Source organism: Neomonachus schauinslandi, chromosome 3, assembly GCF_002201575.2.
Source record: "Neomonachus schauinslandi chromosome 3, ASM220157v2, whole genome shotgun sequence".
NCBI classification, from domain to species: domain Eukaryota; kingdom Metazoa; phylum Chordata; class Mammalia; order Carnivora; family Phocidae; genus Neomonachus; species Neomonachus schauinslandi.
In genome coordinates, this window is record NC_058405.1 from 180,176,184 (window position 1) to 180,203,497 (window position 27,314).

The 27,314-nt window shown below is 39.8% G+C and overlaps 1 protein-coding gene across 1 annotated transcript in view; it reads left to right on the forward strand.

Moving 5' to 3' along the window:
* NYAP2 (neuronal tyrosine-phosphorylated phosphoinositide-3-kinase adaptor 2) overlaps positions 1 to 27,314 on the forward strand; it is a 248,640-nt gene that overhangs the window by 136,241 nt on the left and 85,085 nt on the right. Inside the window, exon 3 of the mRNA XM_021682950.2 lies at positions 14,167 to 15,270. Coding sequence (XP_021538625.2) covers positions 14,167 to 15,270 — 1,104 coding nt within the window. The remainder of the gene's footprint in view (positions 1 to 14,166; positions 15,271 to 27,314) is intronic.

Consider the following 27,314-nt stretch of genomic DNA (forward strand, 5'->3'; position numbering starts at 1 on the left):
TGAGTAAGAGGTGTTAATCTGTTGAATTTTCTGCATTGCCATACATATCCCATGATTTACATCCTTCATATTTCCTTTTGTTTTGATTTCAATTGCATTTTTAAATTAAAACTTACTCAAGGAAAATTAACTTTTTTTTCCAGCTTAGGCTGGTAAGCAACTAAGAATGCCAACACTGAAATGGTAATTGTCCAAAAAATTCCAACGCCCATGTAATTTTAAAGGAAAGGTTACATCTTTCAAAGTAAACTCACTTCTATTATGTGAATATACATAGGATATAAACCTAATATAGAAGGAAACTGAAATATTGATCTCATACTTCAGTGAACATAAAATCTATATTTAATTAGGCAATCATTCATTTTACAATTTCCCAGAACTGGTCGGCTCTCTGGCATTGGCACCATTAATTTTTATAGCTCAGTGTTAAATAAGTGTGAAATATGTGTGAAAGCATATGCTCTCGTTACATATCTTTCAAGGTAGTGAGAGAGATTTTTTTAATGAATACTGATAATAATTGATAGTATTATTGCTTCTACTTTTTAAGCCTTTCTTGTATTGGTCTGCTAATGACTTCTGGCATAACATCTTTTAAAACCCACCCAACATCCTGTAAATAGGCATCATTATATCCATTTAAGATTTTTTTTTTAAGATTTTTTTATTTATTTGACAGAGAGATAGAGAGAAAGCACAAGTAGGCAGAGAGGCAGGCAGAGGGACAGGGAGAAGCAGACTCCCCACTGAGCAGGGAGCCCAACGTGGGGCTCGATCCCAGGACCCTGGGATCATGACCTGAGCCAAAGGCAGCCACTTAACCAACTGAGCCACCCAGGCGCCCCCCCCCCTTTTTTAAAGATTTTATTTATTTATTTGACAGAGAGAGACACAGCGAGAGAGGGAATACAAGCAGGGGGAGTGGGAGAGGGAGAAGCTGGCTTCCCTCTGAGCAGGGAGTCCGATGCTGGGCTTGATCCCAGGACCTAGAATCATGACCTGAGCCGAAGGCAGACGCTTAACGACTGAGCCACCCAGGCGCCCCATATCCATTTAAAATTTGAGCTCAATGAGGCTTAAAGAGGTTCCAGTTAACTTGCCCAAGGTTACCCAATAACTAAGTTGGAGTTAGAATTCAGGCTCATCTGAGAAGATAGCAGGAAAGGAAGAATGAAGGGGGGGACATCGGAGGGGGAGATGAACCATGAGAGACTATGGAGTCTGAGAAACAAACTGAGGGTTCTAGAGGGGAGGGGGTGGGGGGATGGGTTAGCCTGGTGATGGGTATTAAGGAGGGCACGTTCTGCATGGAGTACTGGGTGTTATACGCAAACAATGAATCATGGATCACTACATCAAAAACTAATGATGTAATGTATGGTGACTAACATAACATAATAAAAAAATAAAATAGAAGAAAATAAAAAGAATTCAGGCTCATCTGACTCATGGATGAGTATTGGTAATGTTTTTTTAAAAAAGGTTAAATCACACTAACCTATAATATATGTAAAACAAATGTGCACCATCATCTCTAAAGCAAATTATCCTTTGACACTGTGGCAACTAGAGTCAGATCACCTGGGTTCAAAGTCAGTTTCTTTCCTTTGGGCAAGTAATTCAATTTCTCTATAACTAAGTTTCAATGTCTATAAAATGGGATTTATAATAGTGTTACCTTGTAGAGATGTCGTGGGGATTAAATAAAGTCATCTTTGTAAAGCACATTGCCTTATACAAATAATACATTTGCTACATGGTAGTTGTTATTATTACACTTATTACTACTACTACTATTTTTCATTAGAGGTGTTAGTACACATCGGTGCAACTTCTGTGAAGTTGAATGAAATGTTTTATGGCTCTGTCATTCCATGTTGCTTCCTTTTTGATCTCAGATACTTAAAAAGATCACAAACATTTCTATCTTTATATCTCAGCCAGGACAGATTTAGAAAGGATAATCCCCAGTAGACTGTGTCTATGGAACTGCAGGGATTCAGCTTCTATAGAGTTGACTTGCCCGGGGGACAGGGGAAATGTTCCAGTCGTTAATCGGATTTTTCTCCCAACTTACTCTCCCTGAACATAATATCCTCCTGGGTTGAATCCAAATTAATTGAGCTTCTATTGGGTGCTCAGCACTGTGCATTTTCCATGGCTACTTTTTTGTTGTCACATTTTTTTTTTCCTCTCAAGACTCAGGAAATTAACTTATTTGGTAACTTCCTTTCTCTGCAGGTAGAGATGCTGCAAGAGATAGCCGATAGCCATGAACTTGTAAAGCTGATAATTTCAAAATAGGCAAAAGGATAAAAAAAACACGAAAAACAAGAAAAAAAAACCCACTTTTAAACCAGTGGTTTAATAACACAGCTATCTCTAAGTGTTAAAATGTGTGTTGCTTTCCCCGATCTGCTAAGAATTATTTGATTGACTACTGAGTGGAGATGATTGGTATGCATAGATAAAACCATCCTGGGAGTCCTTGTTTTGGGAAACCTGTAGTGATGTAGACATACAGCTTTAATTACTTTCTTTTCCTAAAACCAAAACAAAACAAAACAAAACAAAAACAACAAAACAAACAAAAAACTAGTCTTTAAGATGAAGTACTCCTAAAAACTCTAAGGAGATCAGTTTTCATGAAAAAATATTGAAAATGGAGGGAACAAGGAAGAAAATCTGAAGGAAAGCACGAGAAAGAAAATTGAAAGTTTTCAATCATTATGCATTGGTAGTTTATTATCCAGTGTACAATTATTTATAGTAATTATTGATCAAATGACTATTGGAAGTAAGTCCCTCTGTTAAGTTTGTTGGGGCTTTTAAAAAGATGAGTTGTTTCTGCCTTTGGAAAGCTCATAATCTTTAAGAGAGAGAAGCCGATAACCAGGTACAAGGTAGGAAATGAAGAAGGTAACAAGGAAGAAATAGGTGAAGCACAAATGAAAAAAAATAAAAGAGGAAAGAGAAAATATTGATGCTTGAATTAGGGCTTAAAGGATGGGAAGGTTTGTGTTTAGGTAAGAGAGTGGAAGAGCAGAGGAAAATGTCAGAGCAACGTCTGAACACATATACATCTGAGAATTGTGGGCAACAGTGGAAGTTTGGGTTGGCCTGAATGAAGAGTATGTAAAGAATGCCAAAAGACAAAAGATAGGAATTATGTTTGGTTCTTATGAGAGGTCTGGCATGCTGTTATTTTAGGGAAACCATAGTTGTGGTCTTAGTGGGAGTAGCTCTTTATTACCACAGAGAGATCCTACTATGTGCAAGAGGGTGACTTCTAAAGGAGTTTCAGGGTACTTTTGTTTCCTATTTCCTGCATTTGTGACATTGTTTTTTTTTTTTAAAGATTTTATTTATTTATTTGAGAGAAAGAGAATGAGAGACAGAGAGCACGAGAGGGAAGAGGGTCAGAGGGAGAAGCAGACCCCCCGCTGAGGAGGGAGCCCGATGCAGGACTCGATCCCGGGACTCCAGGATCATGACCTGAGCCGAAGGCAGTCGCTTAACCAACTGAGCCACCCAGGCGCCCCATGTGACATTGTTTTGAATGACATCACTATATTAAATTTTGTATCAGCAAAGAAAAGTTCTTTTTTTCAGGAAATGATTGTTATAACCCCAACCAAAATTCATGGTCTAGGATAGTGCTTACAAAGTCATTAGACCTTTCGTGTTTACTTTTTTTTTAGGATCTTATTTATCTGTTTGAGAAAGGGAGGGAGAAAGAGAGCACATGAGTGCATGAACAGTGGGGGTGGGGTGGGGGTAGGGACAGAGAATCTTAAGCAGACTTCACGGTGAGCACAGGGCCCAACACAGGGTTCAATCTCAAGACCGCTGAGATCATGACCTGAACCAAAACCAAGAGTCAGACACTTAACGAACTGAGCCACCCAGGAGCCCCACCTTACGTGTTTTTACATTGCAAGATCTAACTTGTGAATTCTGTCTGCCCTGTGTTCTTATACGTACCCCTCTGACCTTTCCTTAGTATAAGGCAACTGAAAAAGGACCATTTTCATCCCTCAGCTAGTTTTTATGTTCTTCCTTTTGGGCAGGTGAAATATTTAACGGGTCTCAATTTCTGTACATGGGTAATGAACGAATATTCCTCCTTTGATCCTTCTCTCTAAATTTTCATGTCTTTTTCCACTGTTAACTATTCTTCGCATACCTCATCCTCTTCCTCCCTCTTAATTCAAATAATGTCTAACGAAATGGCAAATCCTAGGGTTGTTCGTGGCTCTAGAGAGCCACTGGAGAATACCCAAAATTCTGGTTGCTGACTCTAAGAATGTCAGAAAAGGTCTATTGTTCACTGTTCTATTGAACAGTGAAGAGATATTTACCAAGAACTTCTGATGTTCTACTCACTTTATGCAGACGATTTAGCAAAGATCAAGACAGATGGGGAACCACTGTTCTCATGGAGATTATACTCAAGTGGGAAAGAGGAAAATATATACACAATCACTTAGAAGCTTACATGAACGCCAATTGAGAAATAAACAAGAGAAATATCCAGTGTGATGCGTGCTGATTAAGTGGTCATGGAAGACTTCTCTGAAGAAGGGACTTTATGCTGAGATCTGAATGCCAGGAGGAAGCCAGACATGTATAGTTCAGGGGTGTCCAACAAAAACCAGAGCTGAACCCTAGTTAAAGTGGCAAAAACAAACTTTATTTAGGACTATTACAGTAAAAGAAAAGAGACCTCAGTCTAGACGTTCACTTCCATCCAAACACAGCATGGAGTTTATAGCCAAAGAACAGGGTGGGGGTTGCTGGGTGGAAAATCACAAGAGGAGACAGCAGGGGTTTCTGGCTGAAGACAGGCTGGGTGATAAGACATCACCTGAGGAATGGAGGAGAATGAAGAGCCTGATCAGATCTTGAGGGTGGGGGTTAGAATTAAACCGACTTTAGCAGGGTTATGTAAAATTGGATTTTACAAGGAAGTGCACAGATAGGCCTAGAGAAAGGTTCAGGAGCGTGACTGCTATTTGGTCATGTGAAGAATTTTTGTCAGTTATGAAACCTAGTCATTAAGCATGTTGTCCAACTGGGATCATCCTTGCAGAATAGTCCCTCTCCCTGATGCATACACTGCCTCCAATTCTCTTCTTTATTTTGTCTGGATTTGTGTACAGTACAGAATGTCAGGTGGAATCTTAGAGGCTGAGGTAGTGCTGCCAAGCAAGTGCTTACAGCCCTGCACCATTTCTGTTCTTTACAAGTGGGCTGTGTCTAAAGGGCCTCCCATGCCTGAGGCCGGAGGACAGTGATTGAGAAAAAAAGATACTGCCGCGGGGGTGGAAATATCAAACTAGGCAGTAGGGATGAACATTGTGAACAGAGTTGTGGCTCCTTGGAAATGCTGGCTGCTTGCCTGGACAGATTCCCATGAAATGGTGTTGCTGTAGTGAATTTGCCCTGCTGCAGTATTGGCCTTCAATCTATAAGCTCAGAAACTCCATCATCAGATGTCTAGAATAACCAGGATGTCATAGTAACCAAGTTCAAAGGAGATGGGTATGTGTCTCGTCTGTTTGAGCTGCTATATAAAATATCACAGACTGAGTAGCTTATAAGCAACAGAAATGTATTTTTCACAGCTTTAGAGGCTGGAAGTCCAAGATAGGGGACCAGCATGGTCATGTTCTAGTTGGGTTCCAAGTCTTCACAGGGTGGAAGGGGCTAGGGAGTTCTGTGGGATCTCTTTCATAAGAAAATTAATCCCAGTCACAAGGGCTCCACACTCATGAACTAATCACCTCCCAAAACCCCACCTTCCAACTCTATAACACTGGGTATTAAGATTCCAACACTCGAATTTGGAGGAGGTGGGGAGGATGCAAATGTTCACCCCATAGCAGTATATGAAACCAGAAGTCCATTTTGCTTGTTTTTAATGAGAAACATATGCATAATATTTTGGAACAGAAAATTATTAAGAAGTTTCTTGATGAATCTGAAGTTAGGAAAAGAATCATATATAGGGGCTTCAGGCTCTACGAGCATGCAGGGTCCGTACCCACAACAGAGATTTAATGAGGACCGGATATGTGGGGTGCCACCGTGTTTTGCTCTATGAGTCTCCTGGTTTGATATTCCCTGTGGCTGGCAAGATCCCCTCTGGTTGTTCTTCCTTTGATATATTAATGCCTTCACTCTAACTTCAATCCAGTCTTTTTTGCCAGAAAGTGTGCAATCTTTTTTTATATCACTTCTTTGAATCATCCTGTGGTGATTTTATAATACTCAGAATGCAATCTTACTTCCTTAATTTTTCTATTCTGGAAAGATGCTTTTTGTTTCCTCAGGGTGCACACTGTACCCTAGTTCTATGAAAATAACAATAGCATTTTCTATGAGATCTCTTCACAAACAGGAAATTAATTTTGGTATTTCTTTCACTTATCTATTGCTGTGCAATAAACCAACCCAGAATGCTATGGCTTAAAACAGCAACAATTTATTACTTCTTTTTATTCTGTGAGTTGACCTGGCTTGTATGAGTGATTCTTCTACCCTGTATGACATTGGTTGGGGTCTCTCATTGGGCTGCATTCAGCTGGCAGCTGGGATGGGTTGGAGGGTCCGTGAAGGTTTCACTCACATGTCTGGGCTAACTTCTCCTCCATGTGGCCTCCTTCACATCACTAGGTTGAATTTCTTCATAGCATGTTGGTCTAAGAGTTCTTATATGGCAGTTGGCTTTTAAGATAGAGGAAATGAAAGCTGTCAGTTCTCTCAAGTCCAAGATTCAGATTCACTTCTGCCACAGTGTTTTGGTCAAGATAAGTCACAAGGCCAGCCCTGATTTGAAGAGAGGTAGAGAGAATCTAACTATTGATAGGTAGAAAGCACATAAGGTGGAAAGGGATTGAAGACAGCTATCTTTGAAGACTGTCTACCACAATTTGCTTTTCAGCTACAATATTCCCAGTAGGCAAAATACTCTCACTCTCTTCCTCAAATGTTTTCTTGCATTACAACATCAGCTTGAAATCTCAGATTTCATCATTTAAATCATGCCCATGTGCCATGAGGTTCTTTGAGTGCATTTCCTTATATGCAAAGGTCTTCAAGCTAAAAGTGCAATTTATCTGTGCTACAAAACCTGACCAGCCACCATCTACTGGCAGAACTCTGGATTGACCTTTGCCTTCAGGGCAATTTTTTACCCTGAAAATCTTTTGCTGATCTGAGAAGGCTTCACGGCAGGTCCTGTGTGGAACGATTTTCTTTCAGTTTTGCTTGAAAAGAGAACACTTCCTTCCTTAGTGTCTCTCTTTCTCAGGCAGCCCTCTACTGTACAAGGCTAAACAAGCCAGCTGACACTTCCACATCCTTCCAGAACTCTGCTTAGTCAGGTCCTCAAATTCCTTAGGTACATTTTATATTGTCTACATTACCACAGGTAACGGTCTTGCCAACTTTCCACCAATCCATAGCACAGCTCTCCTTTTTTATGGCCTCCAATAGCAATCTGCTCACTGACTTTGCAGGCTCCCCATGGTCTCCTCACTGTCCTTCAGGCCTCTGCCACCACCCCACGGCCGATGCACAAGCTTTAGATTTTTTGTTAAGGCAGCACCATACTTCCGGTACTAGTTTCAGGTATGTACACAAGCACAGCAAACTATCCCCAAGTCATATTTGCTCAGGAATTCAGTAGGGTACAGTGGGGATAACTTGTCACTGATCCAAAGTGTCTGTTGTCCTACCCAAGATGGTTCAGATAACTAAAAGGGTCACTGGAACAGCTTGACTGGAGTCGTATAGCCAAGGTTTCATTTTCATTCCTGATTGATTTTCTTGGTTCTTTTCCCCTTGGCTGGCTTGGGCTTCCTCACTGTATGGTCATCTTGGAGTAGTTAGACTTCTTTCATGGTGCCCGACTTCCTTTGGGAGAAGGTGAAAGCTGTCATATTCGAGGAGAGAAGAAATCCTCTACCTTTTGAGGGTCAGAAAAGTCTGCACATACTGGAAGGGAAAGAATTGATGGAGCCCTTCCTGAAGACTATCAACTAGACATTATCTGCTTTAAGATTATTCAGACATCTCTCATCATAACCTATAAGAGATATACAAGCCTTAGGAAATATCTATATACTTATAAGTAAATATTGCTTCAGAAAACAACCTCTTATCATATGAAATGTACTCATATTTCATCTGTTTTAATTCATTTCTTTCAAAATATTGGTTACAAATTCCCATTTTATTTTATAATTAATGGTTGAGGTGAGTAATTAAAAAAATAATGGTTCTGATTAAAGTCTCTTTTTATCTATGACGAAAGTGAGTATAAACAATAATGTACTTCAAAGTAATTTGCCCAGAGTTATGCAGCGCAACTGAAGCAAAGAAGTGATTAGAATCATGTCTTCTAGCTTAAGCCAAGACACTTCTAGCTTAAGCCAAGTCCTATTCAACTTTAAAAACATGCTGTTGAGCCAGTTCCATGTCTTATATCCTTTGTTTCCATCCACACTTTGATCTGAGTTGTCTGTTTTCCAGAACAATAACAGGTCTGACAACTCCGAATCAGATCCTTTTTGCACACAATCATGCTTTCTTGGTCCTCCTGTAACTAGACCAAGGGCATTGGCGACCTTATCCCTTTACAAACACCTAATTAAAAAAAAATAAAATCAACAAGAAACAATTTTGTGGATGGAATTGCAAAGCTTGTGACTGTGAAAATAAAAATATCCCTCAAACCCTTGGAATTGTGAGTTGTGAAAGAGAGTTATTGTGAGCCCAGTTCTGCTGAAAGTGGGAAATGTGTCTCTCACCTTCCAGAATCAGCCAGTTTTAGGATCACACAGTGTGGACACTACTTCTCTTCACTGGACTCTTGTTTCCCAGTTGAATGACCTGTTTAATATATCTCTATAACTACAGAGCTATAGAATTATGGTGCTAACATTGTAGCATGGACTGAGAAGACCTTTTATTTTTTATTTTTTTATTTCTGAGGAGACCTTTTAAAATGGTACTCTATGCCATATACAAAATAATAAATTGCAGAACTTTCCCCTCTATTGTTTTCCTTTGTCTTAAAAGGTATAAAAGATTGAATTGAAATGATAAGATTTCATTTTTTTAAGTAGTTGATGAGGAATTTATGTTTCTTCATCAGTTAAGTACAGTGTTTGGGCTGGATAATTTCTTTCCCTTTTTTAAAAAAAAATTATTTGAGAGAGAGAGAGAGAGCATGCTGTAGGGGAGGGCAGGGGGAGAGGGAGAGAGAGAAGAATCTTAAGAATCTTAAGCAGGCTCCACACTCAGCTTGGAGCCCCACATGGGGCTCGATCTCACGACCCCGAGATCAAAACCTGAGCCAAAATCAAGAGTTGGATGCTTAACCGACTGAGCCATCTAGGTGCCCCTGGGCTGGATAATTTCTAAGAGCCCTTCAAATTCTAGATTCTGTGGCCAGAGACACAGGGAAATAATGACCTGTGCTGTGTCATATCTTTCCATTTCTTGGGTCAAGAACATCCACAGATACTAAAGGATGGTTTTACATTATACTTTTTTTAATAAGGAAACAATTATTTCAGGAAGATAGGTTGAAAAAGGACATGGTGAATTTCCAAAATTAACTGTGAAAGACAGATCATCTGGGCATGACTGAAAGCCATGCATAACCTTTGTGCTCAGATATTTCATTTCAAAAATGTCACTTTCTGCTTATTCAATGCTACTGTCATTATACTATTTTAAGCATTAAAATTTGTGTTCTGGAGCTGAACAGGAATTATTGCCTCTATCTTTGGGCTTATTAGAAATAACTTAAAATTCATTCAAGAGCAATAAAAATCACTTTTTTATGATGGTTGAATTTGGTTTAATGTTGAAAATTGCAAGCAATTTTCATTGTCTTTTATTAGCACTATTTCAGCGTCTGTGTATATAGATCAAGACTGTTTTTAAGTATTCTCTAAAGAAATGACTGATTAAACAGGATTTTTTTTCTTTAATTTTTAATTCCCTAGAGTGAGGTTAAAGTAGAATAAATTACGTGACAATGTTGTTTAAAATTTCAGGCTCTATGGGGCGCCTGGGTGGCTCAGTTGGTTGAGCGACTGCCTTCGGCTCAGGTCATGATCCTGGAGTCCCGGGATCGAGTCCCGCGTCGGGCTCCCTGCTCAGCAGGGAGTCTGCTTCTCCCTCTGACCCTCCTCCCTCTCATGCTCTCTGTCTCTCATTGTCTCTCTCGCAAATAAATAAAATCTTAAAAAAAAAAAAAAAAAAAAAAAAAAGAAAAAAAATTATGGGTAAACTTAAAAAAAAATACATGAGAGTTGAAACAAATTTTTATTGCTCCATGAATTATTTACTCAATTGCAAGGGGGATATGGAATGGGAAGCAGCTTTGTCTGGAAAAAAAGTCTCCTGATATTGAAGGAATGAATGTATTTATTCATCCCAATCATCTGTAATTTACTTAACTCTTTACTATCTAAATAATCTTCAATGCTCTCATTTCAAATTTGGATCAATACAAAGAAAGAGGACCAGGAAAAAAATGTGTTTGTATTATATGAATCTGCCTTCATTGGGCTCTTTTCATCACCCAGGGAAAGGGAGAGGGGATAAGCTTGCCCAGATGATGAAGTATTCCTTGGGCAAGGCTGGCTGGAGAGCTGCTTTAGCTGGTGGGAAGCCAAACAAAGTGGAACAGGGAACAACAACAACCAACAAAAAGCATCCAGAAAATGGGTCGGAATCAAAAGCACAAATCAGAGATTAGACAGTCAGACCGAGAATAACCAGAATTACAGGCTGTTGGGTGGAAGGGTGTCCCTGGATTGGTACCTGGGAGGAGCATTTCTATATTTAAGTGTAATTGCTCTTTGTGACATCGTTCCAGGGGATAAGGAGATATAGGGCAGGGGCAGGTGAAACTTAAATTGAAAAGACTGGGAAAGAGCTGTATTAATTTTTAAAATAACAAAGCTATTTCAAGTATTTGAATGCCAGAGGATAGAATTAAAGTGGGTGCTTATCATTCAGCTGTATGACATCTTTATGGAGGGCTCAATAAATACACTGTTATCTAAGTCAGTTTAGGCTTTCATAACAAAATAGACCGGTGGCTTAAACAACAGACATTTATTTCCTCTCAGTTCTTGAGGCCAGAAGTCCAAGATCAAGGTGCTAGCATAGTTGGTTTCTGCATAGTTGGTTTCTGGTGAGAACTCTCTTTCTGGCTTGTAGACATCTGCCTGCTCACTGTATCCTCACATGATGGTCCTAATCCCACCCACTATGAGGACCCAACCCTCATGACCTCATCCGAACCTAATTATCTCCCAAAGGCACCATCTCCAAATATCATCACATGGTTGGTTAGTGTTTCAACATATCAGTGTGGGAGGAATGCAGTTTAGTCCATAGCAATGGTGAATTTTTATTGATTAAGGGCCACCATAAGAGTCACAGATTATGTTTTCTTCCCCTTGTCAGACAGTATCTGTGCTTGGTTTGGCATTGAAGTTGTCCTCACAATACAAATGGAATGTCTGTATTCCTTCCTTATGAATAGTTGCTCTACTTAATTCTGTGTTGTGTTCTAGAATAGAACCCTTTCTTTCTTCAATCATTTCATAGATATGAAGTATTTTTTTTTTCAGTTCCTTTTGGCAAACAGAATGAGTGCCATTTGCTCACATTTTGAGTGCAACCCAAACATTGGTCTTGCCCATTCCAAAGGCCACCTTCTAATCTACATGGGAAGAGGGACATTGGGTTCCAAAGTTGTTCACGAAGCTACTGCTTCAATGAGTATCACAACCAGCTCTACCACTGACCCCTCACTGCCTGGGAATCCTGGGTTATGGTCTTCCTTCAGTGCAGTCCCCCTACCTAGGCTTGGACTCAGATGCTTGAATTCTGCCTGGCCTGTTATTTCTCTCCATACAACTACCCAAGTCTAGGTGGGGGCATCAGACTTTAGTGAAGGGTCAAAGAAAACAAAACTGCATTATAATTTAGAAAGGATAAAAATGGTAATACTATTCTAAGTATGACCACTCCCATAAAATGAAGTTATCATCTTATGGACACACTAATTCCTAGCTTTAGGTTAACCCTCTATTCACAAAGCACCTCACTATTCAAACTTCTCTCTTTTAAGGATTCCCCTAACTGCACACCATTCAATCTCTAGAACCCAATAATCAGTGGCAAATATTTTCCCAGTGTGTGTGTTACTTAGCCTAGAATGAGACCCTAAGGTGGAAGATGGCAGGACACAAGCTTTAGAAAAATAGTCTGGATAGGCTTTTGTTCTTCTAGGTCCTGACTCAGTGTGCCCCCAGTACTAAGTCAACTTTATTCAGTGATGTATAATTTTACTTTATACATCAGGCTCAGATTTTTGTATAAAATCTGATGAGTTATATAATTCATGAAAATTAATATACACAGTAAATTTTAAAACCAGCAAAATTTAAGACCAGTGTGAGATACAGAGAGGAGCTATTGGTCACTTTGGGTTCCTCCTAAAGAATTGTCTGAGTATTTTTTGCCCCATTATATCTCTAGGCTTTTCACTTTGGGCACTAAAAGACTCCACTGCCATAACCGCCTGGAAAACAACATCTAGTTTTTCCTGATACAAGTTAAAGGAACAGTCTAGGTACATTAAGAAACTTCCCTTCAAAAAGGTATTTGATTGTAGTGAGTAAAAACATTATTATGGGCACAATAGGACAGAATAGTTGAAAGCAGGAATGACCTAGAAAAGTGAGTGACATAGCCAGTTCTCTAGAATATTTGATGGGTTTCCTTTCTCTGAAGTCATGACTGATGTGTAGAGCAGCAGACTAACTAATCTTTAAGCAATTGCTTCTCCTTTAGTAAGTTTTAGAAAAGCTCCCATGTCATAGAATGCTAATTGAAAAAAAACAAAGATGACTTCAGGTGTTTCCTGATTTGTGCCTTGAGATCCTGCCTCCCTTGAGGCTGCAAATTATAGAGAAGCCTGTTATTTTCTCAGTAGTTTTACACCAATAAGATATACTGTCACCTTACATTATATGCTACCATTTACCACAAGTAACTGCGTTCTGCCGCACTGCATAATAATGATAATCATTCTAATCATATATCAACACAATGAGATAATGAGATAATAACAAGATAACAGTACCTTCCCTGCATGCTAAATAGTTGACTTCAGTCACAGACATGTTTCCAGCATGTTCCACCCTACTGTATGGTGTCAGAGTTTATGTTTCATTACTAGGGGTGCTTCCTTCCAGCAGGCTGTTGAACGCACTAGTACATATATCTGTTGTGAGTTTCCAAAAGTTATTCTTGAAGCTTATACAACATTCTCTGGATTATTTTCTTGTATAAGATGCTTGAGGGGGTTCTGGTGTGTCAGTGCAACATACCTAATAAATTCATTCCAAGATAGCATTTGGGATATCATAAGAGATCTCATGAACAAAAACAGACAAATACACCATAATCAACAATACCTGGAGATTTAGAGATTAACTTGTCTAGCCTCATAAGATTTTCACATCAATTTCCCCTGAAGTATCAGACCCATCTGTATAGAAGTTATTTATCTGAACCAAGGCAGAGATTAAGTCTAGCAGGCTGGGACGTTTTTATCCTAAATGAAAGCAAGATATGATCATGTGCAATAGCCAATCATTAAAAGGGTTCAAATCCCATGGTATTTTTGTGACCATTTGTGCTAACAGAAACTTGCCTTTTTCCCCCTGAGTTTCTCACTTAATTCTTGGAGGTTAATCTTTATAAATATATGATTGTTTTTACAGAACATGTTGCATCTGAAGGCTTCTATTTAGAAATTCTAAGGCAGAGGGACGAATAGTCCTGGTTAATGCATTTATCAGTGTCGGATTATTAATATTAGCTTGCAGAAAAATATTACTATTGTTCTGTCATCAGGTTTTCCTACATATGGAAAGAGTTTGACTTTTGTTTGATTTTTCGTCTAAGCCTCAAACTAGAAGAGAAGCAAATTGCCACCCCCTCCCCTGCCCCCATCAAAAGTTCATAGCACTAAACCCAAGTGCTGCAAGTTCTGTTTGAAGGCTTTCCTATTGTACTCATCTATTTTACTTTTCTGTTTTTCTCTTTTCTCTTTTGTAGTGTCAGCCAAACCCAGACCCCACAGTGATGAATATTCAAAGAAGATCCCTCCTCCCAAACCCAAACGGAACCCGAACACTCAGCTGAGCACATCTTTCGATGAAACGTACATCAAGAAGCACGGGCCGCGGAGGACGTCGCTCCCGCGGGACCCCTCTCTGTCCCTGGTGAGCAGCCCGGCGGGGGACCCTGAGGAGGAGGAGCCCGTGTACATCGAGATGGTGGGCAACATTCTCAGAGACTTCAGGAAGGAGGATGATGACCAGAGCGAGGCCGTCTATGAGGAGATGAAATACCCCATCTTTGACGACTTGGGCCAAGATTCGAAATGTGACCTTGACCATCACAGTTGCTCTTCGCAGTGTGCTACTCCCACGGTGCCTGAATCGGACTTCGCCAAGTCCTCAGTGCCATGTACTCCAAAGGGTTTGCTTTGTGACATCCCCCCGCCCTTCCCCAACCTGCTTTCTCACCGACCCCCGCTGCTGGTGTTCCCCCCCGCGCCAGTGCAATGCTCCCCCAATTCCGACGAGTCTCCGCTCACCCCGCTGGAGGTCACCAAGCTGCCCGTGTTGGAAAACGTGTCTTACATGAAGCAGCAGGCCGGCGCGTCTCCGTCCTCACTGCCCTCTCACGCCTCCGGCCACCCCAAGCTGGACAAAGAGCAAGCTGCAGCCCTGGGCCCCAGCCCTGCCGCCGCCGCCTCCGCGCTGTCCTCGTCCCCGCCGCCGCCGTCCACCCTGTACCGCACGCAGTCCCCCCACGGCTACCCGAAGAGCCACTCGGCCTCCCCATCGCCGGTCAGCATGGGGAGGTCCCTGACCCCGCTCAGCCTCAAGCGGCCCCCGCCCTACGACGCCGTGCATTCAGGCAGCCTCTCTAGGAGCTCTCCATCAGTGCCTCCTCATTCGACCGGCAGGCCGGTGTCGCAGGATGGGGCCAAGATGGCCAACGCCTCAGTGAACACCTACGGCCCGGCTCCGGGTGCCTCCCGGTCCAGGACCCCCACGAGTCCCTTGGAAGAACTAACCAGCCTCTTTACCTCTGGACGAAGCCTGCTGAGGAAGTCGTCCAGCGGCCGCCGTTCTAAAGACCCCACAGAGAGTAAGTGTACAGTCTCTGGGAGACAGGTTTCCAACTTAAAAATAAAGCGAAGCCCGGGGTGTGCAGATGAAGCACGGAGTGCAGGGCCTTTAGTTCTTTGAGTTGAAATATCAAAGTGGGTTGTCTCACTTTGCCATGCTGAAGGATAGTGCATTCTGAAAGAACTCAAAGTGGCAATTGGCGTAGTGTAACATATGCTACTGAAAGGAAGAATGACTTTTTAAACAATAAATTGTTACAGTGGCTCTAGAAAGTCTAATTAAACAGATCACTGGAATTTTTAGGTAAATAACTTGAATCTTGAGACAAAGTATATATTCAAACATAATGATAAATATTAACATTCATCTTTATCTTATATTAAAAACCTGCTTGAGCAAATCTGGATTACAAATCTTTTGCTGGGAAGATAGAAATTTGGATAGAATTTAGTATTTTTTTAACATGGCGAATGATTCTCCATGTATACTTCATGGGGTTATTATGTTCTCACATTCAACCTAAACTAGAAAAGGCTCCTTGCTTCCCTTTTAACACCTATGGTAATTAGCATCTTATTCCTAGATCCACTGATACATAAATTACAGAAAAAAATCACTAAGTGATAAATAGGTGGTGCACATTATATGTACCGTTGAACTTCGAAGACCAGGAAATGTCTCTATCTGAATGACTGAATCTTCTTGTGAACCCCAAATCACTCCATACGTATACAGTCAAGTCAAAACAGATCCCAGTTTTCTCAGTGTCCATTGTATTAAATTACACTGCTTTCCCTTACTTAAAAATGTCTTAGGCACCCAAACTGGTAATTAATCATTTTCATCTCAGATTACCCCAACACAGGATTTTACTTAGCCACACAGGATTTTACTTACCCATTGAGTTCCTTCCTTAAAGGAAAAAAAAATAAAATTAATACTTCTGATGATGAAGATGGTGATGGCACTTTTTTTTTAAGATTTACGTATTTATTTGATAGAGAGAGAGAGTGGGGGGAGGGGCAGAGGGAGCGAATCATTCAAGCATGGAATAGGCGGAGGGGCCCTCAATCTCTGGACCCTGATCATGACCTGAGCCAAAAACCAAGAGTCGGATGCTCAACCGACTGAGCCACCCAGGTGCCCCAATGGTGATGGCGCTTCTTAGATAATTAATATTCATTCGTGTTAGAAGCCACACATCCTGTCTTTTTTGCTTATTTACCCAGAAAGATTTATGAAAGTATTACTGCTTAAATAATCCTTGCCCAAAACATTTCATTTACCTGATTGAAAGGCAAAAAATTCTAATCTATTCGACATGTCTGAGATTAAATACATACGTACATGCATACATTAAACTATTTTTTAAAAATTGAATTAAGAGTCCATCGTCTCTCATGGTTCGTCTACCCCTCTGATTTCCCCCGCTTCATTCTTCCCCTCCCGCTACCTTCTTCTTCTTCTTTTTTTTTTCTTAACATATATTGCATTATTTGTTTCAGAGGTACAGATCTGAGATTCAACAGTCTTGCACAGTTCACAGGGGGGTGGGAGGATGGGTTAGCCTGGTGGTGGGTATTGAGGAGGGCACATTCTGCATGGAGCACTGGGTGTTATGCACAAACAATGAATCATGGAACACTTCATCTAAAACTAATGATGTAATGTATGGGGATTAACATAAGAATAAAAAAATAAAATAAAAAAAATAAAAATAAAAATTGAATTAAAACTTAGGAACAATCTGCTTCTAAAATAGCGGTCCTCAGCCAGAGCAGTTTGGCCCCCAGGGAGTTTTGGCAACGTCTGGAGACATTTTTAGTTGTCACGACTGAGGGTACTATTGACATCGAGTGGGTACAGGCCAGAGGTAGTCCTTAAAAGCTGACAAAAAAGATGATCTGATCCACAATGGCCATATTGGCAAGTTCGATGAACCCTGACCTAAATAATTTATTAAAGTTCCAAGTTTCTTCTGGATGAGTGATTTGGTTTAAGCACAAATCAATTAAGATGTTTGGAATAAATTGGAGAAACAAAATGAAAGAGTAAGATTTTACTTTCAAACTATGTAATGGTTAGTGTGAAATTAATGGGCGTTTCATCCTAGATTTGGTGAAATTATTGGATTTTCTTTTACCTACCAGTTTCTTTGGAGGATCCTGAACAGCTCCAGCTGGCAGCTATACCAATTAGCTAGAAAAAGTATATGTAAAAGAAATGATTAACTAATGAAGTTATTTCAAGAAAAATCCATCTGTTAGAATTTGTCTATGTGCTATATGTCACAGACTTCTCCATTCGAGTCCAAAATGAGCTTTGTGTGCTTCTAAAACAAAGCTTATAGATGGAAAAGTGATCCAGGCTCTTTATAGCTTTTAGGGATCTGAGGATTGAATTCCTTCCTGTGTGCTATTAACCATGTATCAACTCTTCAGAGAAAGGGCATGTCTGGAGTTACATTAACTTCAATATTTTACTTTATAAAGGGAAAGGAAGAAAAATGCAGATAGTGCAAAGAATAATTTAATGTTATTTACTTTTGACTCTAGTAGAAAATGCTAAAAAAATCATAGTGGCGGGGAGCCTGGGTGGTTCAGCCCTAAACATCTGCCTTCAGCTCAGGTCATGATCTCAGGGTCCTGGGATCAAGCCCTGCATCAGGCTCCCTGCTCAGCAGGGAGTCTGCGTCTCGCTCTCCCACTGCCCCACCTGCTCCCCCCTGCTCATGCTCGCTCTCACTCTGTCAAATAAATCTCAAGTGTTTTTTTTTTTCTTTTCTTTTTTTTTACATTTAAGGAATAAAATTAAGGCTGGTATTTCTATTCTCCATACCCTCTGGCTTTACTGGAAGTGTCAATTTTGATAATTTCCTAATACTCAAATCAAAGGAAATGTAATATTTCTGTTTTAATTTAAAAATCTATGTCAAACAAAATATATGCCTTCAACTCTTATTTTAATAATCTAGAAAGATATACTTAATTTAATTTCATATCCTAAAAGCTTACAACTGTTGACAGAGATTGACTGATAGGAAAGAAATACAATAAGATGATAGTGGTAGACTATGAACCAATTTCATTTCACTGCATGATTTTCTAAACATGGCCTTCACATTAAGTGTTCTAGGAAGTATTTTTTTCCCCTGATTGATGGGACATTGTCATGTTGCTTAGCTATAGATGAGGACACTTAATAGTCTAACTATATTTTATTTGAATTGGTTATTATTAATATTTCTTAATTTTGTGCAGAGAGATAGAGTCTACAAGGCATATAAGAAGTGATCGACTTGTATTTTATTGCTGTAAATTTTTCTCTACATGAGAAGTCGGTGAAGTACAAATATGTTTATGGTGAATTTGGAGTATTCACCATAATAGTATTTAAAATATTTTTCTCTTCAAATAAGAAATATTTTTAAAAGAAAGGTTTTCCCTATATATAATATAAATGCGTGAATATATGCTCTTATAAAAAGTACAAGACACAATGAAGAATATAATTAAATTCTATAATATACCCAAGGGAGAGTAGGAGATAGAAAAGGCATATGTGGAGAAATTTTAATAGAAAATTTAAGGAAAAAATAGAAACATCAAACAGTAAAGTGACTAATTCAGAGACTAAGGCACCAAGAAAGATACAGAAGAAATGCACACATGGGGTGGGATCAACACGTAAGCCAATGTGGATGCCAATACCTGAAGCAGCTGCTAAGGTCCACATAGAGCTCACAGAAGGACATAGAGACATGGGGGGCCTAAAGAAGGAGCAAAGAAAAACAAAGATGTAGGCCCCCTCATCTGGTACTGTTATTTTAAAAAATGGTGAGTCCGCATTGCCAAAGGGCTTCATTATACATAACAATATTCCACATTAATGGAGATACAGAGTTTTCTACTGTTACATCTCATCTTTCAGCCTCTTAAAAACACTCTCATTTAAGACGTTTAGATGTTATGTTGTATTTTTACAATCATAAATCTAAATGGGTCCTATTGGTTTGATGAAATAAACTTAGGAATTAGATGTAACCTTTGTCTTTCCATTCACTTTCTTAACACACACACACACCCCACACACTCTCTCTCTCTCTCACACACACACACCCCACACACTCTCTCTCACACACACACAGAAATTACAACCCAAAGGAAACATGCAAACAAACTCAACCAAAACAAAACAAAAAACCTATCTCCATGCCCTCCACCACACTCCCCTCCCCGCCACACACCACAAACACAGCTTTCTCCTTTTGTATGTCATTTGAGGTACAGTGATGCTAAAATATTGGGCATTGCTGGTGAAACAACTGATCCAACTTACTCTTACTAATTTAATTTAAAAAAATTTTTTTCAATGAAAAAAGAATGATTTTGGAAGGAAATCTTTTTAAATGTATTTCTGTATTTATATATTATCCCACTTTTAGGAAAAAAGGAAGGGTATACTAACATAATGTAGCCATCTTTATGATTCAGGGTCATTGCTATGATTATCATTGTGTGCCTACTATGTGTTAGTGCACTTAAAGTGTTTGGGGCACCTCGGTGGCCCAGTCGGTTAAGCATTCGGCTCAGGTCTTGATCTCAGGGTCATGAGATCTAGCCCCATGTCAGGCTCTGCGTGGCTTCTGCTTAAGATTCTCTCTCCCTCTCCTTCTGCCCCTGCCGCTCATGTGCTCTCCCTCTCAAATAAATAAATCTTTTTGAAAAAAAGTGTCTAGCAAGGTGACCAGAACAGGATACACCTCACACAGTGGTGACTATCATTGTCCCTGGCCATTTATAATAACAGTGACACAGTGTTAATAGCTTAATTACCGTGACACTGGGATGTCTTCAGGGGCTATTTGAGTTTGTAGCTCTGACTAGCCCTCTACTGCTATATCGTTTAAATTTATTTGAATTCTTATGTCTATTTCTTGAGGTTTTCCTGCCTCCTACCTTTTTTCAGGTAGTTTTATTGATGCAGATGGGTTCTCTTCCCCTCCCCCGCCTCTCCTATTCTCCTTCAACCCTTTCCCTCACTGTCTTATCACACCGTTAATCAGTTGTGGCCCAAGAAAGAGATACACAACCTTGTATGAGGAGCCTCTCATTCAGTGTAAGTGTGTGACCTTCTGTGAAGGGACTCTGTGACCCTTACCTTCAAAGGCCACTTTATTTAACCCACTTACTAAGTCTTGAATGAAGTTCTTGGATTCATATCTGAGATGCTAAGAATATCAACTTCCGAAGAACTAAGTTGTCCTGGGAAACCTGAAATGAATGTTAGTTTATTTTCGGATAACCTACACATTTTGTGTGACCTGTTTAAAATATTTTTTTCTGTAAAATTTAGCAAGCAGAGTAATTCAGGACTTTATATCTCCTCCTTTTCATTCCTGTGAAAGCAGGGGCTTAAAAGAGTGGCTAGGGCCCAAGCAAGTATTGAGAAGTCAAAAGGGAGGGCATGCAGGAGAATCCATGAGTCTGGATCTCTCACTTGCCATGAGAATGGGTGAGCCCTCAACCTGGGACTTCAGCCAGAACTTCTGGATGCACGGTGACTTGGAGGCACCTGACCAGTGTTGGGAGCTGGATCTGGAACTTATAAGAATTCTAGGATTCTTCAAAGGCATTTAGGACTTGAACTACACTCACAACACCTGAAGAGTATCTTAGAGGATTCCAGAAGGCCTGAAAAGACAAAACCACAGTCCTGCACCATTGCCTCAGGATAGTTTCTGCATTAGCAAGGCTCCTTCTAGCTGCTTAGAGTGGAAATTGAGCTAGGACCTCGGTTATAATGAGAGTCTTCCTTGGGGGGGACACTGGAAGGACAGGGAGAGCAGACATTATGAGAGCAATGAGGGGGTCTGGCTGTCATGACTGAGCCAAGGATCCCAGGCATTAGAGCTGACAGTGCTGATGGGGGAAATGAGGTGACGAAGTTCTTGGAACATGCCTCTGCCTCCAACAGGTTTGTCTCAGGAATGATTTCAAGACCAGATTTCAAGAACTTTGCCCAGAGTGGGATGCATCAAAGCAGCTAGTGGTGAGGACCTGGGGAAAGTGTGCAGCACCCAGCCTTTTCCTTGAAGATGCTTCCATCATAATGGTAGCATGTACTTTGATATGCTTACTCTGTACCAGACACCGTTCTAGGCATTTTGCATACATGTATTCCATCCTCACTGCAATGCTCTGAAACAGGTGATAGCAGCATCATCATTTTAAAGATGGGAGACAGTGAGGCACAGCTTGCCCAGAGTCACATACAGGGTAAATCTGGGACTCGAATCCAGTTTATTTAGCTCTAGAGTTTCTGGCTTTAATGATACTTTATCTACACTTGACCAGTCTCCCCAATTTCTTTCCTCTTCCTAGTGCCATTAAAATATACCAGTTGTCATCAAAATTCTACTGACTTATAGTGTTATCACTCTCAGCAATATCTGCTTAGTAAGAGAAAGCTGAATGTGTACCTGAATGGCATGGACCGCTTAACAGTGGCCATCAATTTAGGAAGGGGGTGGAAAAATTTTCAGCACCCTCCAAAATTCACTTTTGAAGAGCCTAGTCTCTGTGATGGGCTGTTCTATACTGCAGGCTTCTAAGCTGTCCCTGAAGGCATGTGGTCTGCCCAGGTGGCCTCAGAATCACCTAAATGATCTGAGGGAGAAGATGTGAGTGCTCACCTCAGTGCCTCCAAGTTTAACTTAAGAAAGTACATGCATATTTCTTTGGTCCATGAGATTTTCAATACTGAGCTACCAACTAGCTGATTCTACCTCCAGGGATGTAGGGCTTTTGTCCTCAGCTGCTTGCTTCTTGCCCATAACTATGTAGTAGCTTGATGGCCCGTCACTACCGCAAGGGAAAACGCATAGCCCATGGATCAAAAACCCCAGCCAATGCTCAAAGGCAGTGAAGGCCCCAGCATCATTAATCTGGAAACCGATCTAGTAAAACAAACACTCCAAAAGAGCCCTACGCAAAATGCTGCTGAGCATCACCTCTTTTCTCTTACGTTTATGTGCAGTTGACAGAATTAGACACTTATCTTTAAAATTAAAATTAAAAAATACAGTTCTTCAAGAACATACTGACCTACTTAATTATTACTCTTTTTTAAAGCTAAAGAAATTTCTTTTCAAGATGGTGAGGTTAAAAGAGCATAAGTAAAATCCGTTGATTTGAAAATGCATGTGACTCCGTGGTTAATTGGGACCATGACATTGTCTGTTTTCCTCATTCAGTTTCTTCTTGGATTGCAACATAGAATCACTGAAGAAGACATAATTTCATAAATAATTGCTCACCTTTCTGGGGGTAGACTGCAACTGTCTTTGATTGATGCAGGCAGACGTGTTTATCCCGTGTTTATATTCTCCAGCTGCTGAATCTTTAAGTGCAATTTCTTGTCGGCAATTTAATCAGCAATATTCTGAATTAAGAAGAACCCTCCCTGCTTTAGATTCATAAAATGCAGAAACATTTCAATTCAGAAATAAAGCTACACCAGTCAATTTTTTAAAAAAGCAAGATTCCCTCATCTTGTACTTAATGTACTAGGACTGATTTCTTTCCCTCCTACAGAATTACCTCAAACAGGAAGTCCAGTTTTTGATTTGTATTTAATATCCTATATTTTCAGCACTTTGACATCTAGAAGTCATTAAATATGAGGTATAAGTAAAGGCGTTCCTGTCGGCCACATCTCACTCCCCTATGTTTTTCCTGCTTCCTAATTAAATATGATCTAGAGGGTTAGGGCAGGAGCTAGATGTCACAAGAGATGGTTTCCATCTTAGTTCAACCATTAAAAAGCTTCGAGACTTTGGATAAGTCCGTTCATCTCTTAATGTGTTAGTTTTCTCACATTTCAAATGAAAATATTAGGTGCGAAAACTGTGAGTCTCTTCTGGCTCTGTTGTTTGATGCATCTCTGGATTACTGAATGATGTGTGGATCCCTCAAAAAATGACCCTCTTCCTGCCTCTGAGACTGTCTGTCTGATGTTGTTCTCTCTTGCTGGAAGGGCTTCCTCAGTAAGTCCATAAAACAAAGTTTAATCCTTGAATCTCTGCTTAGAGTCCACCTACTTCTTCATAGAGTTTTTTGTGTGTGTGCGTGCTATTGTCTTGAAACGATCTCTTTCAAACTCCAAGAACACTTTATACTTCTGTAACAATGTGTGTCTTATTCTGATATATTGTGAGGTTTTTTTTTCTTATTCCCATTAAGACATATGGCCAAGGAGGACAAGGGCCATACCTTTTCATCATTTTCTTTAAGGTAGCCCTCAGCCCAATGCAATCTTTCTCGAAGTTGATACACCATAAGTATTTATTGAACTTGTTGAATTAATAGGCATAATGATTTGAGAGGGCTACTATAGTCAAGAAAAACAAAAGCCAAATGAGAAATGTTTGACCATTAAGTGAAAAAAACATCAGATATCCTCTTACTTAAAAATTCCACACTGAAATCAATATAGTCATTCAGCCAGAAATGACCTATGCTGAATGCTAAATTCATTGCTTCTGCTCTTAAATGTCCTGTTTAAAAGAATGTCTATTGCACTCCAGGCAGATTTATTAGGAGAAAAATATAAAGAATATATCCATAAAGCATTTAAATGTGGACCATTGGGGTGCCTGGGTGGCTCAGTCGTTAAGCGTCTGCCTTCGGCTCAGGTCATGATCCCAGAGTCCTGGGATCAAGCCCCACATCGGGCTCCCTGCTCGGCGGGAAGCCTGCTTCTCCCTCTCCCGCTCCCCCGGTTTGTGTTCCCTCTCTCACTGTCTCTCTCTCTCTGTAAAATAAATAAAAAATCTTTAAAAAAAATAAAAATAAATAAATGTGGACCATTTTGTAGATGCCAAATCATCATCAGTTTCCGTATAAATGAATAGCTGTGAAAATTGATCACTTCTCAAGATTTGGAGAGAGAGAGAGAGATGCATTTTTTAAGAAAATAATAGAGATCAATATTTTAAAGAAGGAATTCTAATCTGCTTAACATTATGCATTATTGAACTTAGGTGGTAAAGAGAATGAAAGCACATTCAACCAGGTCATTTAACCTCTTTGGCGGAAAGGCTGTGCATAAATCCGGGGAGCTATTATCATGTGACTGGCAGCCTTGCACGTGTGTATTCCTAGGTAAAAATGGGTTCGAGTTATAAAATACTTGAAAAGGTTTTTTTTTTAATTTTTGAAAAACTCAGTTTTTCAGAATTCAGTGAATAGATGGCAATCCCAAATTTAATGAACTGTCTGTAGTGGCACATGGTGTTTCTCGGTTGAAGCAAGCTCATTATTGTTGTTAGTCGATGGGAGCTAGGTTAATTAAATGTTCCACTTCTAGTGGAATAACCAATCAGCTGGAGAATCTGGGCTATTGCTATTCCCAAATGGAAGAAATAAAAATACTAAATAGACTCTAAGATGGGGGAGAGAGTGTTAGTAACATGGATTTTAAAGCCGCATTATCCTGTCTAGCCTGGTATACCCAGAACAACTGAACTTAAAGGAAAAATTTCAAATCTTGAAGTCTGTTGTATTCTTCTGACAATTGATGGTGGAGGGAAAAATTGCCCCTACATTTTATTCTGGTCAAGTTACAGTTACATTCAATAAAATAACATTTTAAAAAATTTTTGCATGTATTTCCTTGTTATAGATGGAACCCATGTAATTAAGTTGAGAAAGAGAAAAGGATAGAAAAACAAAAGGTAGGAAGAGTCAACACATAAAGATTGGGAGCATTCATGTATCGTTCATCCCTAAGTATGGGTGGGTAATTCTAATGGGGTTTTTATTCCCATGATTCAAACAAGAAATCTAGATTCCCAGGAACTAGAAGACCGAGTAAAGGTTTTGGTGTTAGCAGCCCCCAACAGAATGATGACAGCTGAAGTGAGGCATTGCTCCCTCAAAGCTCTCACATTCTGAGTATCAAAGTTGCCTCTAGATCCACAAACTAGCTTCTTTCTTTGATTGATTAGTTATTAACCACTTACTAATGATTAATGACAAGACAGATATGTCAAAACGATGAAAGCTTTTTGTCAATGTTGGCCCAAGAGAACCTAAGAAATTAGATTGCCTCAGAGTGGTCCTTGTTTGGTTGATTGATAATGTTACTCTAGGGCTGCAGAATTCATTTTGGCTTCTAAACCAAGCTATGTTTATGAGTTCTGAATATGAAGTAAAATAAAATTGTCCATTGATGTTTCAGAGAAAAACAGCTTGATATTCTATCCAGCCATGATTCTCTATTTCGCTTTCATGGCCAAACCATTCAAGTGAATGCTCTGCACTTGCTCCCTCCATTTCTTGTCCCCCTCACCTGCCAGCCCCCCCCCCCCCGCCCACTGCATTTCCAATAACCCAACCCCCTCTTCTGCTCACTCCCAAGTCACACAGGGCTAATTCCCAACTGGTCTCTGGCCCTGGCCTCTTTCCTCTTCTGGTTCTCTTAAACTTCACAGAACGTCTGACATTCTTATTTGCTCCATCTGAAGACATTCCCCTTGATTCTCATGCAATATGATATCCTCATTAGCAATCCTTTTGGGACTCTGTTTCTTCTGCTTTTTTGGCAGGGGTTGGGGAGGTCTGCCCTCCATTTATATAAAAAAGCTCTTCTGACACAGTGTTGTGATTAGCTTTTCAATGTTTATCAGCCTAACGAAGTTGTCAGGGCACAATACTGAGTCTTTTTTTTAATTGCAGCCACAGCACATTTTCTGGCACAGAGTACATGTTCAGTATGTGTTCCTTGAATCATTAAATGACTGTTTCACTAAAGTGAATGAATGTGTATCCAATCTCCCCAATTAAATGGTAAATTTTTGAGGGCAAAGACTATATATTTTATTTACATGCCCATGGTTTCTATGACTATGTGTTGCATACTCAGTTTATATTTATGGATTATTTTTCCAAAGCTAACATTTTTTAAATAATAAAGCCCAACAGAATTACCATGATTACCGAGGATTGATAATAATCTGAATTTTGCACAGGGTGCAGCGGTCAAGACTAGTGAAGATATTTCAGAACCAGCTGCTCCAAAGAATATCAATGGAGAACCCAGGTTTAGATAATTTTTTATATGAAATAGAAGTCAGTCCTGTTACTGATTGGAAACTAGACAGTACTCAGCAAGGGAAATGAAAGCAAGTACTCATAGTCTAAGTAGTTTCTGTAAGAATTAAAGTAGGGTCCATTAAAAATAGCATAGCATAGGTATTTACTGAATGATTTTAGAAGCAGTATTAAGATATTATGCTGTAGATAGAAAACTATCAGCTAGATTATACATGGCATCAGCATGCGGTCCATTTCCTATTTAATTTCCAGCACTTAAGGAGAATAAAACCTATAACTTCACTTCTAAACTTTTGTTTATTTTAAAGAACTCCTTTGTTCGAACAGCTTAAAGAACAGTCTCAGTATAATGGAGAGTAGTTTCAGAGAGGTCTGTGAGATACACCGTATGGGCAAAGACACAGGAGTCAAATGTCCTGCGGTTGAAAGATGGATTTATCACTGCACATCTGTGCTTTCAGGGCATGTCAAACTCTCCATGTATCATTTTTTTTCATACTTTCCTCAGAGGATTGTGAAAAATTAAAGAAAATTGGGTCCAAGAAAAGACCTTGTAAAATGTAAATAGCTATGCAACTATAAGGGGCAATTGACTTTTAGCTCTCTGTGGAAAAAATAAATATTTTATTAAAAAACGAAGTAAGGTCAAAAATGAATTAAATTTTCAGAGATTCCATACTGTTGGTAGAACTCTCTTCAGTTAGGCTTGGATAAAGGATCTGACATCTTAAGTGGCTCATCCAATACCTGACGTGAGGAGCATAAAGCATTGGGGAGGATGTAAGCCATTCTCTGTTCCCACAGGGAGCACACTATTTTCAGGTTGCTGAATGATATCTCAGCCTTGAAGGTGGAGGGGTATCACACCTGATGCAATACAGTTAACCTTATCCTATAAAGAACAGCTCTGAGAACAAGGACACCATCTTCATTGTACAAAGAGTCA